At 37.0% G+C, this 12,181-nt stretch overlaps 1 protein-coding gene across 1 annotated transcript in view; it reads left to right on the forward strand.

Moving 5' to 3' along the window:
• The window catches only part of vwc2 (von Willebrand factor C domain containing 2), a 101,414-nt gene that overhangs the window by 25,950 nt on the left and 63,283 nt on the right, over nucleotides 1-12,181 (forward strand). Inside the window, exon 2 of the mRNA XM_028818011.2 lies at nucleotides 3,020-3,770. Within this exon, the coding sequence (XP_028673844.1) occupies nucleotides 3,099-3,770 (672 nt within the window). The 5' untranslated portion in view covers nucleotides 3,020-3,098. The remainder of the gene's footprint in view (nucleotides 1-3,019; nucleotides 3,771-12,181) is intronic.

A 12,181-nucleotide genomic window follows, 5' to 3' on the forward strand; every position in this document is an offset into this window, starting at 1 on the left:
CGTTTTCTGGTCTGGAACACTTTCATTAGCACGTAAACCGAACCGCGTGCAAAACGCCCTCTGCGTCGCAGTTACAGATTCGCCATTTTTGAAAAAAACCTCCACTACAAAGCCTCGATGCTCATCTGACCACAGCATGGTGACGACTGAAAACTTTATTATGTACCCTACCTAACGGAATGGACCGCACCCCTCTACCTGCTTCGGGGACCCCACAGTGATTCTTCGAAATGTGGGAGTTATTTCTGCCCCACCCTGTAGTATATTATAAAAGGAATGCAGTTGTGGACTTTATGGTATTGTGGCATCTAGGATGCCAAAAAGGGCATGTTAAAGAAATAGATGAATACTTAGGGGCTAAAGTTAAGGCTATTATTGAATACTTAGGGGCTAAAGTTAATGTTATTACATTCCCCCATCTTAGCAGACGACAGCAGCTTTTGAAGACTGCTCCAGGTTCCCTGGCCATTGTAGTCCAAGCAGGCAATTTTCTCATTAGGGATCTGCTGCACAGTAATATTGCCAGTGTCAAAGTAACCCTTAAAAGGGAATGTATGAAAGCATGAACCGATATTCGCATTTAAAGTATTCATTTAATAATGCCAATTTTGATATGTGGGATTGCCATGGGGATAAATTTCAGTACTTCTATGAGGAATTGCTTCTGATATATGTCATTACAGCTCCTGAAGAAGTGGACCATGTGCAGATTGGGCATTATCAAGGGATTTGAAAGACTTAGCAAGTTCTTTACTAGGTTGGTCTACTCCCACACCATAAAATTAACACCCACACAGATCCTATACATAATTATGCGTGAATAATGCCTAACTGCCAGTTAGTATGTAATATGCTACATAGTATCCCATCCACATAAGAATGATGCCTGATACCTATTACTTGTAAATACTCCACATACAGAAGGGACTCACTATTTACTGGCAATGACATATAAATGTTTCTGAGACACACAAAGACTCAACACCCTTTCAGTTACATGCCACTTACCAACCAACAGTGCTTTACTTCTACTGCTCTTGTTCTTCCTATTGAGGTGTGATCTCTCTGCCTTGATAACCCTGGAGTGATGAGCAAATGGCAATCTCTCCTGCACCACGTGCCCCAATATTTACTTTATTACTTTAATCACTCAGGATAAAAAGAAAAGTATAGAAGTGTGAAAGCAACATGGTATTTATTAAAACATAATAGTACTAATATAAAAGTATAATAGAAAATAAAATTGATAGCAAAATCTGGAAATAAATAGTCTTAGAAAAAGCTACTAAAAATCAGCAGTGTCAAGGGTGTATGTTTTCCTGTGTGGCTTTTTAATTTAACAATCGGTGTGGTGCATAAGTTTATGTCCACCAATGTTCTGACCAAATGGTCACTCACTGTCTCTTATTGATGTGTTTGGTCTCCAACATCACTTCCAATATTGTTCCCCTCCCCGGTCCTTCGGATGGGCCATTGTTTATGTTTAAATTCCAAGTGGGGGCTCTGGGATGTGACATTACACTCATTTGATTGGCTAACTCTTCTTGTGATGGATGGCTCTGTTCAAAGTTTTTAATCTGTTCATATCCATAATGGTAAAAAAGAAAAGAAAAACAGTAAGTTTTAAACTAACTAAAACAGAAGAATTAAAGCCATGCATTACTGTGAAGAAAGGATGTTTTCGATGTAAATTGCCCATGTAGTTAAACTGCCTTAAGGGCCCTGTAAATTCCTTTGTAAATGAGTTCCTATACTGTTCATCCTGATTCGTCTGAGCAAAATTAAAACTTATAAGTACTCTGCAGTTTCAGAATAAGATGATTTTATACCTTAGGACAGAAGAGAATTGTTTGTCCTTCATGCTTGGTTCTTTATACTGTGTATTGAGTAGTAACCTCCTTGGGCTGGTCAAACTCCAGTGACCTTACTGGGTGTGATTTCTGTGAGTTGCTTTTCATTCTCCCTTCAAGGAAGAAGGCATCTGGAGTCCTTTGCATCTTCTCCTAGGGGTTTCCCAATGCCTCCAGCACTTACATTCTGAGGAGGAAGAACGAAATGTAGCTATGTACTGTATATAGATAAATGAAGTATTTCCAGCAGGTACAACTCAAATGACAGCATGATTGGAGATTAAAAAATAACACTTTATAGGAAAATTCATTAAATGACAGATAATGTCCCTTTTCAAACAGAAGGGTGTGAATCAGTGAAACACATTAGAAAGAATGTGTGAACACAGCAGCACATAGGCAATAGAAAATGCAATTTTGTATTTGTCTGTTTTGTGTATTTAAGTTAACATGGACTAGTAAGAAGCATGACACAGGGATGTGCAGCAGTGTTTCTGTAAGGCTCATAGGAGACTACTTTCTTAAAACTCGCATTTTATTGTACAGAATGAATTATACATTAAGGTATTATTTGCATTGTAATGTATACTGTGTTATTTTGAGGGATTTTCAAACCATAATTAGGATTTGGAGAAATAGCTGGAGAAATGTCACACATCAGGTGTATATATCCTAAAGTGGTTTGTTGGATGCCATTATAAAAACAAGGCACACTCAGAAAGGTGAGGAGTATCAGAAAATGAAGAAGCTAATTACACAGAATTTTAAAAGGGGGATAAAGAAAGACATACACGTGGGAGAAGAGGTAAAAGCAAAGAAGGTAAGAGAGGATGGAAGTGAAGGCGTGCTTCATGGCCCAAGACAGAAGGCAATAGGAGGGACTGTCTTTTCTGGCAGTGTGTCTTAATAAACCAAGACCAGATGGTTGTTTCATTTGAAGTCAAAAATACTGCTGTGACAGTTTCATTAGCCTCAATATTATTCAAATGTATTGCGTTTCAGTTAAACTTTTTTAAACATATTCATAAATATTCTAAGTTATCAAAAAAACTGAAATGTTGTGAGACTATTTACTGTATGTAAGCTGAGACCAGGTCTGTTAGAGTTGGTGGATGCCACAGTAATATGCTATTCTTTTTAATGATTGTGTGTTTGTGTCTAATTTCCAGGTGCTTGGCTCCTATATTAGTGATGTGATGCTTGAAGTGTGAGCCTGGGGGTCCTCACTTGTGTGGGTGGCAGCGAGTCATGCAACGCTCTCTTGCCGTCACGACTGGAGTCTTCTCTAGATCTTTGTTTTTTGCCTGCTGCCTTATGGGAGTTCTCTGCAATTCTAAAATCCCTTTCCAGAAGAGCCAAGAGAGGCTAGAACGTGCCTTGACCCAAAACAAAGCAGACGAAGCATCTAAGACTGGACTTAGTCAAGCTACCCAAGAACAACTCAAAGAAATTTCAAGAATGGGTAGAGAAGAAGTGACAAAGGAAGGGAAAAGCAAAGCTAATAGAGGTAATTGGAGCAAGCAAAAGTCAAATATGAACCTCCAGGAGAATGAGAAAATTCCTGAAATCCAGGAGCCCACCAAAGAAGTAGTCCCAGACGAGAGTGATGGAGGACCAACACCAGAGACCAGTGTTGCTCCTGATGCTTTGGAAGAATATGCTTACCCAGATTATCGTGGGAAAGGCTGTGTAGATGAGAGTGGGTTTGTATTTGCAATTGGAGAGAAGTTCACTCCAGGGCCCTCAACCTGCCCTTGTCTTTGTACAGAGGAAGGACCCCTTTGTGCCAAGCCAGAGTGTCCTAAGGTTCATCCTCGCTGCATTCAAGTGGATACAAGTCAGTGTTGTCCACAGTGCAAGGAGAGAAAAAACTATTGTGAGTTCCGAGGCAAGACCTACAAAGCATTAGAGGAGTTTAGGGTAAGCCATATAACTTCCTCTCTGATTCTTAGGGACAATTTACACTTGGGCTGTAGCTCATTAGAATGACATATATTTAACCCTATACATATCTGTGCAGTAATCATACCAAAAAATAATTAATATTCAGTGCGACTGTGTTGTTTTGTGTCAATCAGTGTGAACTCATGTGCCTCACTTCCATAAGTACAAGTGACAAATATGTTTTTCTGTAATTTTTGTGGATGCTTACAACTTGATAGGGAAAGCATTTTGGCTTGTCATCTCTTATTGTAGAGACTGTGCTTCATCTATTAAGAAGGATTAAACTTTCCAGAAGGCTATAAAGATATTCTTCAGACCAACATATAAGTAAAAAACATTTAAAATTGTGAGAGGATCCAGTTATTTTTATCAATCGAGCAGTCCCAGAAATGGGGTGATCAGCATGGTTTTAAATATAACACATTTCCCATAAGTTTTCATTTTAAATTTCTAGGTAACTTTAGAAGGGGAATCCCTATTTTACATTAGCATTCCATCTTACGTTGTCAGCATTTAACTACATTTCAACTTTAATTTTGTGTAATGTTTTAATTGTTTTCCATCATTTTTTTTTCTTTAACTCTGTTGATTTCTTCTCAAGTGCATGCATATAAGTGACATCATACAGTATCAACCATTTTATTAAAAAAAAATACATGGTTTGATCTTTATTTTAGGAAAGACAAAACACTGCATATTTGATGTCAAAACATGAATAAGTTAACTGATTCTTGAAAATTACATCTCTGCTCCTCTTTTCACATAGTTTAGTGGCTTTTTCGCTGTAACGTTGTTATTCATTACCTGGGGTGTAAATGTGCAGAGCAAGAAAATACAGACAAAGTGGATAAGATTTGTTGGCCATTTATTAAAACAACAGAATCACAAAAGAACAAAAAAGCTAAGTTACAACACACACTCCCAACGTTGTGGCCCTGTGGGACTCCATCTTTATGCCCTGCTGGTCTAGTCCCCATACAATCCAGCCAGTCTACCAGTACATTTTGCCAGCTCTGATATTACAATCCAAAGAACCTCTTGCCCTTGCCATGCTAGTACCCTCTGTTTTAAACCAGTGTCAGGTTAATTGGCTTTTCTCTGTTCTCTCTCCCCATGTCTGTTTCCTCCAACTTCCACTGGTCAAAAGAATTCATCTCCTGTGCAGAAACCCCTCTTTACCAGAAGGTAATCTGCATATTTTGCCAACCTGGAAAATTTCTGTTTTGTCCGTCCATGCCCTTGGAGCTCCCACCTCTCATAGCCTAAAGCGACTCTGATTTACATGGAACGTCAACCAGTTTCTTTATATACAGTATATCAATGGACACTACAATATTATCACAGTCACTGAAAATACAGTATGTAGTGACGATTTTATAGGCGTCTTCTTTGTTGTCCATCAATGAAAAGACAACCATGAGAACAAACATCAAAAAATACAAGTGAAAAGATCTCAACCAAGATTCTATGAATTCTTTTGTTGATCCTAAATTCTAACCCAGAAATCAAAGTTGAAGCCAGAAAATGAGTCTAACGCACCAACAATGAATTACAATAATCACATCACAAATTCTTTGGGTTTATCTGGAAACTCAGATGGCTGGGAAGTGTGTGGTACTGACCTTCTGTTGTGGGTTGTTGCATAGCAATGTCAAAGTAACTGATGCTCAAAATGGTGATGCCTGAAAAAAAAAAAAAGGTGGAGTTGGAAAAACACATAAAAAAATTATTTTCAAGAAAAACATAAAAAAATTATATTCAATGCAAAATGTAAATAACAGAGCACTTTTTCATGTAAAACAAACCCAAATCATGCCATGCTTATTGTAATAACAACATAGATGTTTTCATTTCTAAGACTCTCACATGCATAGTGTTTGCCCAGCCGTACTCCGTGAATGCTAACCAATTTAGCCATGGTTGTTATGTCTCCATATTCTGTAAGTAAATACCCCTTCCAATTACCCCCACTAAATTAGTTCTTTTAACTGTTGTGCTGCATTTTATTTACATCGAAAGTCAGATATTGGGGGTGCACGTAATGTCACATCTGAGTTGACTGCATTCTAGTAAATTTATTAGAAAAATAATATGGACATTTCCAGGAAAACCTTTCTTGTTCTTCCTCTTTCATAATACAAACAACTACCGAACAACGCATTATGAGGTATTTTGCACATCCACCCACCATAGTGACATGTCCACAGATAGAGTTTGGACAGTACTGTGTGTACAATCGATTTCATGAGACACAAATGGTCTTAAGTGCTAATAAACAGTATAATACAAACGACTGCAGTATGTACATCACCATTTTGGACTGACATCATAAACTGAAGTCAGACAAACTCAGCCTTGAGAGACCAGCTCCAAGTAGGAAATCTAACTTGTGGGGGTGCTCCAATTGAAAATTCCAAATAGGAACTCAGAAATTCTGACTTTCCAGTTCAAATGGAATGCAGCAATAGGTTAGCTCAGAGTTTTACACCCAACTTTTCAGGTTCAAGGACTGTCTAATGTCATAGTGAAACAGATCTCTACAAAGTGGTCTAAATCACAAATATACAACACAAAATAATTAATGGCATAAGTATTCAAGCCAGTATTTAGTAGGTGCACCTTTGTCAACCGTTGCAGCTTTGAGTCTGTGTGCACAGGTCTCTCTCTCTATCAGCTTTGCACATCTGGACACCGCAATTTTTTCCCATTGTTCTTTGCAAAAATGCTCAAATTCTGTCAGGTTGAATGAGGACTCTGACTCTGCCACTCCAAGATGACAGACAGACAGACAGACAGACAGACAGACAGACAGACAGACAGACATGCCCCCAAGGGGAAATGAAAACTTTACAGAAGCTCAAGAGAAAGAAAGAGAATGTATTTAATATAAATAATATTTCAAACAACATTTAGTTATGATTAAATAATAAAATATGAAGTTTGTCTTCTCATCTGCATCCACTACCAGACAAAAATAACATAAAAACCAAATAGAGACAAGTCAGGATAAAACTTAAACAGAAAATCTGAAATATTTGCATAATTGAACAACAAATTATTTGCTAACTACTTCTGGCAGTTTGATATGATATTTTTACCTAAAATACAATACATATAAAAACAACTCTACATTTCACAGTCCCTGTGATATTCCATATTAAATACAATACATATATACAAATACACAAATACAATACATTATATACAAATACAATACATATAAAAACAACTCTACATTCCACATTCCCTGTGATATTCCATATTAAAAATCCATATCGTACTAGGAAGAAAGAAGTGGTTTACAGCGACTATCCCCCCTAGGTTACTATAGCGAAGTTTTACTTATAATGGTTATCTGTCATCAGTTGAGGTGATTTTCAGTTTGGCCTCTGACATTTACGTCAGCCCCAATAACTTCAGGAGCATGTGTGGAATCCTGCTGAAGCTTTTTAAAAATTTGATTTGTCACATCACTAAACCAAGAAATGAAGCTGAAAGTGATAACAGACTGAATCACACTGTAATAAAAACACAACATAATAATCACTGATTGAATCTGGAGTATATATTTTTGTATTAATATTCCAATTAAGATTATTATCTAGGATAGTTTCTAAGTATTTATATTCAGTCACTATTTCACCCTCCTTTCTCAAAACATTGATGGGTGAACATGCAGATGTCTTTAGTTTTGCTGACAGGCAGAGTAATAGAGCTATTGTTGCACCAATTTAATAAACAGTCCACTTGGTTGAAGTAATGGCTTTCATCCTCCTCAGATATGTGCCATAACAGAGTATGTGATAATGGAAGAGTGGTCATTGTCCTGTCTCAGGTCACTTGTATACAGTATAAATAGTAAAGGAGACAGAACACAGCCTTGAGGAGCCCCTGTATTTGAGAGGATGACCTTTGAAAAAATGTCCTGTACTTTGACTATGTGTGAATTGTTTAAAAGAAAGACCTACATTCATAATGTAATTGAAGGGTTAACATTTGTACTGTTCAGTTCCTAAATCCATATTTGAGGAAAATCAAGAAAAAGCGCTCTGACATAGGAACCAGGCTTTCCACAGCTCAGGGACCAGTTAAGAAGCAAATGAAAAACTGGGGAGAGCTACTTTAAAAAAGGGACTTTAGGAGCCATCCTGACATATGCCATCTGGCCCCACTGCTCTGTTTGTTTTTACCTGTTGCAAAGATTTCTCCACTTCAGTTATACTGACCTCCATCCCAGTATGATGTAACTTTGGCAGCTGGCATTGTTTTTAAGTGATGCTTTGAATAAATAACAATGTCTGCTATTACCTGCACTACTGTAGAATTTGATGGCTTGCTTTTGTTCTCAGCTCATTTTGAAAGTACACCACAACTGCTTGCAGACGTAGTCCATTTACGCTTTAATGTATTTTCACATGAACTTTCAAATACAAATTTATTTTGTATAAGACAATTATTTTTAAAACTACTTATCCTTGAATAAAATTGGCTTATAACTTTCAAATTTGAACTTTCTCAAAGTATTATGACAGTGTGCGGTGCTATGGATATACAGTATTACTTTATTTTTTGTCATTTAGTTCAATTTTGTTGTTCTTTTAATGAGGTTGCTTAAAAGGATTGCTTGCTATGACACACCTAGATTGCATTGTGGCTGTGACAGATTCACTTTTTATAGCCCCAACCAGTGATTTGGATCTGGTGTTTGGTTTGCACTTTGTGTTTGAGAATTTTTCTGTATATGCTGTAGATATGAGTATTACAATTAAATCATAGTGGTTTGAACCCTTGCCATACGATAATTATAAAACTGATCTGTTACCTATATAGTTCAGTGTATTTCATCTGAAAACTACGAGGCCTGGCTCAAACAGCCTACACCAAGTACTGATTTTTTTTTTTTTACCCCAGAGTTATAAAATGAAAAAAAAAGAATAATTAAGAAATTTGATATGTGCATGAATGAATGAATGGACAAATGAATGTGAGTGGTGATTGAAGGTAATACTTTAACAGCTGGGAAATCAATTAAATTTTACTTAAACATAGCATTGTCTCAATTTACAGTAATAAACTGTGTGCTGTGTGGGACAATAATTTCTTCACATGTAATTATTCTCATTTTCTTTTGACTTCCAATAAGCTATATGCCTTTATAATCTGGGGATATACTGTAACATACAGTATATGGAGTATCACTAGATCACAGCTTATTCAATGAGGCTGTTGATTATAAATGTGAGTGGAGTGATAGTAGTAGTAGCACCTTTCACAGGGACTGCTAGATCAGGAGGAGACACTTATCTCCAGACAGGCACTTTGATTGGTATAGTTAGTGTCACCACCACAGGAATACCTCCTGCGGCCTATATGGAGTGTTCCTAATTTAGTTAGTGGATATTGGGTTTTCATGAGTGTGCTGCATGGACAACATGCTTGAGAGTGTATTGGCAACAGACTAGAGAAAACACACCTTTATCCTACTCAATAGTGCATGTTTGCACTGTTGCTGAACAAACCCAAAGCCAAGCAGAAGTTGTATCTATCAGACATATACAGTACACACAGAAAATCCAAGACACAACACTAAATATGTGATTTATTGCAGTGAAAAAATCATGAAACAAAATAAAGTTTTAAAATAAAAAATAAACATACAAATTCAAGAATGACACTTCAGAAGTTTAGCCTATAACTGTCTGCAGCTAACAAGTGTTGTGAACTTGGAGTTTCAAAGAGCACAAGTCTGAAAAAGCACTTCCAACAATGCCCACTATAAGGGCAAAACCTTCGAAACCTGGCTAGTACGAGGGCAAATACAGGATCTTTATAAATAAAATATTTATTGCCCAAAATTGATCTACAAAAAAAATAAATCTCATTGGAGCACAAATGCAAAGAAGAGTTGTCTAAACAATAAGGCAATCCAAAGCAAACACAGTCCCAAAACTAAATCCAGAGAATGGTTGGAAAAGCAGAGCAGAAGGTTAAATAGTTACAGTAGTCAAGTAATCTGTTTATTAATTTCATTTGAATTATATATATATATTATGTAAAACGCATGCATTTAAAACAAAAATATATACTGTATGTAAAAAATATTCAACAATTTGTACTGGAGGACAAAAGCCTGCCCCCCAGTGGTTCCTACCACACCCCAACCACTAAGAAGTCTCACACCTTAACTATTCCATGTTTTGTATATAAATATCTCTTTAATTACAACAAACAGATTCAATTTTTTCAAACGTAATTGCCTCTGGTCTTTCTCTTAGCTAGCAAAGCACTATAAGAGCTTTCAGTGTATCTTGCAGTTAATTTTGTCTCTCTTTTTTCATGGTCATATGCTCACTCTTTCCATAAAGTTCATCCCCCATAGGGTAGAATTGCTTCTTCTTTACAGCAGCAAAAAGTGAACTGCTCTTCTCTCTTCTAGTTGTGCCTTTCAAGCATGCCTTTGAGGTCATGCATTCATAAGGTGGTGACCTCACAGTCTGTTCTTTTCCATACTATTTCCTCAAACATTCTGGATACGGACAGTTAGTACCAATTTCGGGTCCTCAACTGAGAAAGATCACACTCTTTAGGGAGCTTCTCAGCCTATTCTTTGGGTTTTGTGAGGGCTTCCAGCTTGGGTATCACAAGGAAGTGTTGCAAACAGTGACAATGGATAAAGAAACTCGGTTTTTCATTTCTTTCAATATTCATTTTGTTCTTTAACCTTAAAGACCCATTAAAGTACTGAGTCTCTGCTGTGTCTCTTCTCGCTGATTCTGTTGAGCTTATATCAGCTTTGAGACATTAGCCCCATACTGGCATCTTACATTTTGTCTAATATTGAAGTTCATACAGTGGATGAACAGAAAGTTTGGGATTACAATGCCCATTCTCCTAAGGAGACATGTTGTTTGTAGGTGTTTTCTTGCATGGGTTTTTCAGATAATTCAAGATGGACTCTAACCCTTATGATGAACTAACACAACATTCAAAAACCAGGAGATTTAAAGTTTTTTCCTTTTTTTTTTTTTTAAATGGTACAGTATAACCTGTAGGCAACTCCAGTGCCCATATATTTACTTCACACCAGACACAGCGTGATGAATTGAGATTATCTTTCTGGAGCAAGTATCTGTTGCCAAGCTCTCTCATGAGACACTCCATTTAAGTCACTAGTGTTATAAGATTGAGTGAACTTATGGACAGTGCAGTCAAAGGTCAGTCTTAAGCTGTTGCCTCCAAGTAAAACTGCATCCTGCCGGCCCTTTGGGACACTGCAAGCCCAGTCTTGGATTATTTTAAATAGTTAGCAATTAATGACCATCCCATTTGAGACTGAGGGACTACACTAGTATTCATTATACAGTCCCTTCTTTTTTCTTTGAGTGACCCTTTCAATGGGGCACCTTGTGATAATATTTGTTAAGATTCCAGTCACACCATTTGGATTCAGCTAGTATTATTTACAAAAGAAAAATATATCAAAAAGCGATTTTGAAGAACTCAATCTCTCTTTTTATATTCAGCATGAACAGAGGGACACAAAACAAAAAAATGATTATAAAATGAAATGCCTTAAGTATCAGTACACAAAAGTCAGTTCTGATAGAAGTAAAATCTGTATTTTTTAGAGGACATGCAAGGAGAGCTAAGAATGAAGAAACTAAGAGTCTGTGCAGTACAGTTGAAGATGGAAGGTGTTTAGCTTACACTGAGCAATCCAATCATCTACATCTTGAAATGATTCCAAGTTTTTTACCTTTCCTGGCTCCCAGAGGTTGTAGTCACAGTCTTGTTTGGTATTGATAATTTCATTTTAATGCATTCCATCATTGTCCCCACTGTAAAAGAACTTACAGAAAATAAAACTGAAGGATTGATTGGTTGATGAAAGGGTGGCTAGATGAAGAGTCACTGGTTGCTTTCTGTGTTCTCCTTATGTCCACATTAATTTTCTCCAGTTTGCCCCCACACTTGAAAGACACCGTGTGGTCAATGGGGCAGTCTGATCCGGCCTGACAAGTCTCTTAGATTGCCTTGCATTGAACTGGCTTCTCCTATAGAGTTTGTTCCTGCATTACAACCTTTGGTGTTCATTTAGTCATTAAATCCTTGCATCCCTGACCAAACCGAATGGGATATACGAATGGATAGAAGTCTAATTCTTGTACTGTTTTGATGAGCATTGATTAGATGTTGCAGTGGGCAATCACAAAAGCTTTGAGCAGCAAAATAACACCTCTGTAAATGAAGAGTTAATCAAATATTGGAGCTGGCATTATGTAAGGCTTTTTTTGCTTTTTGTTTAATTTTCCAAATCATAAACGGCGTGATAATACAAGTGGATAAGTCTAAATGACATTACCACTGAAGCTCAAATGTTAATGGAA

The sequence above is a fragment of the Erpetoichthys calabaricus genome, chromosome 13 (assembly GCF_900747795.2).
Source record: "Erpetoichthys calabaricus chromosome 13, fErpCal1.3, whole genome shotgun sequence".
In the NCBI taxonomy this organism is placed as follows: domain Eukaryota; kingdom Metazoa; phylum Chordata; class Cladistia; order Polypteriformes; family Polypteridae; genus Erpetoichthys; species Erpetoichthys calabaricus.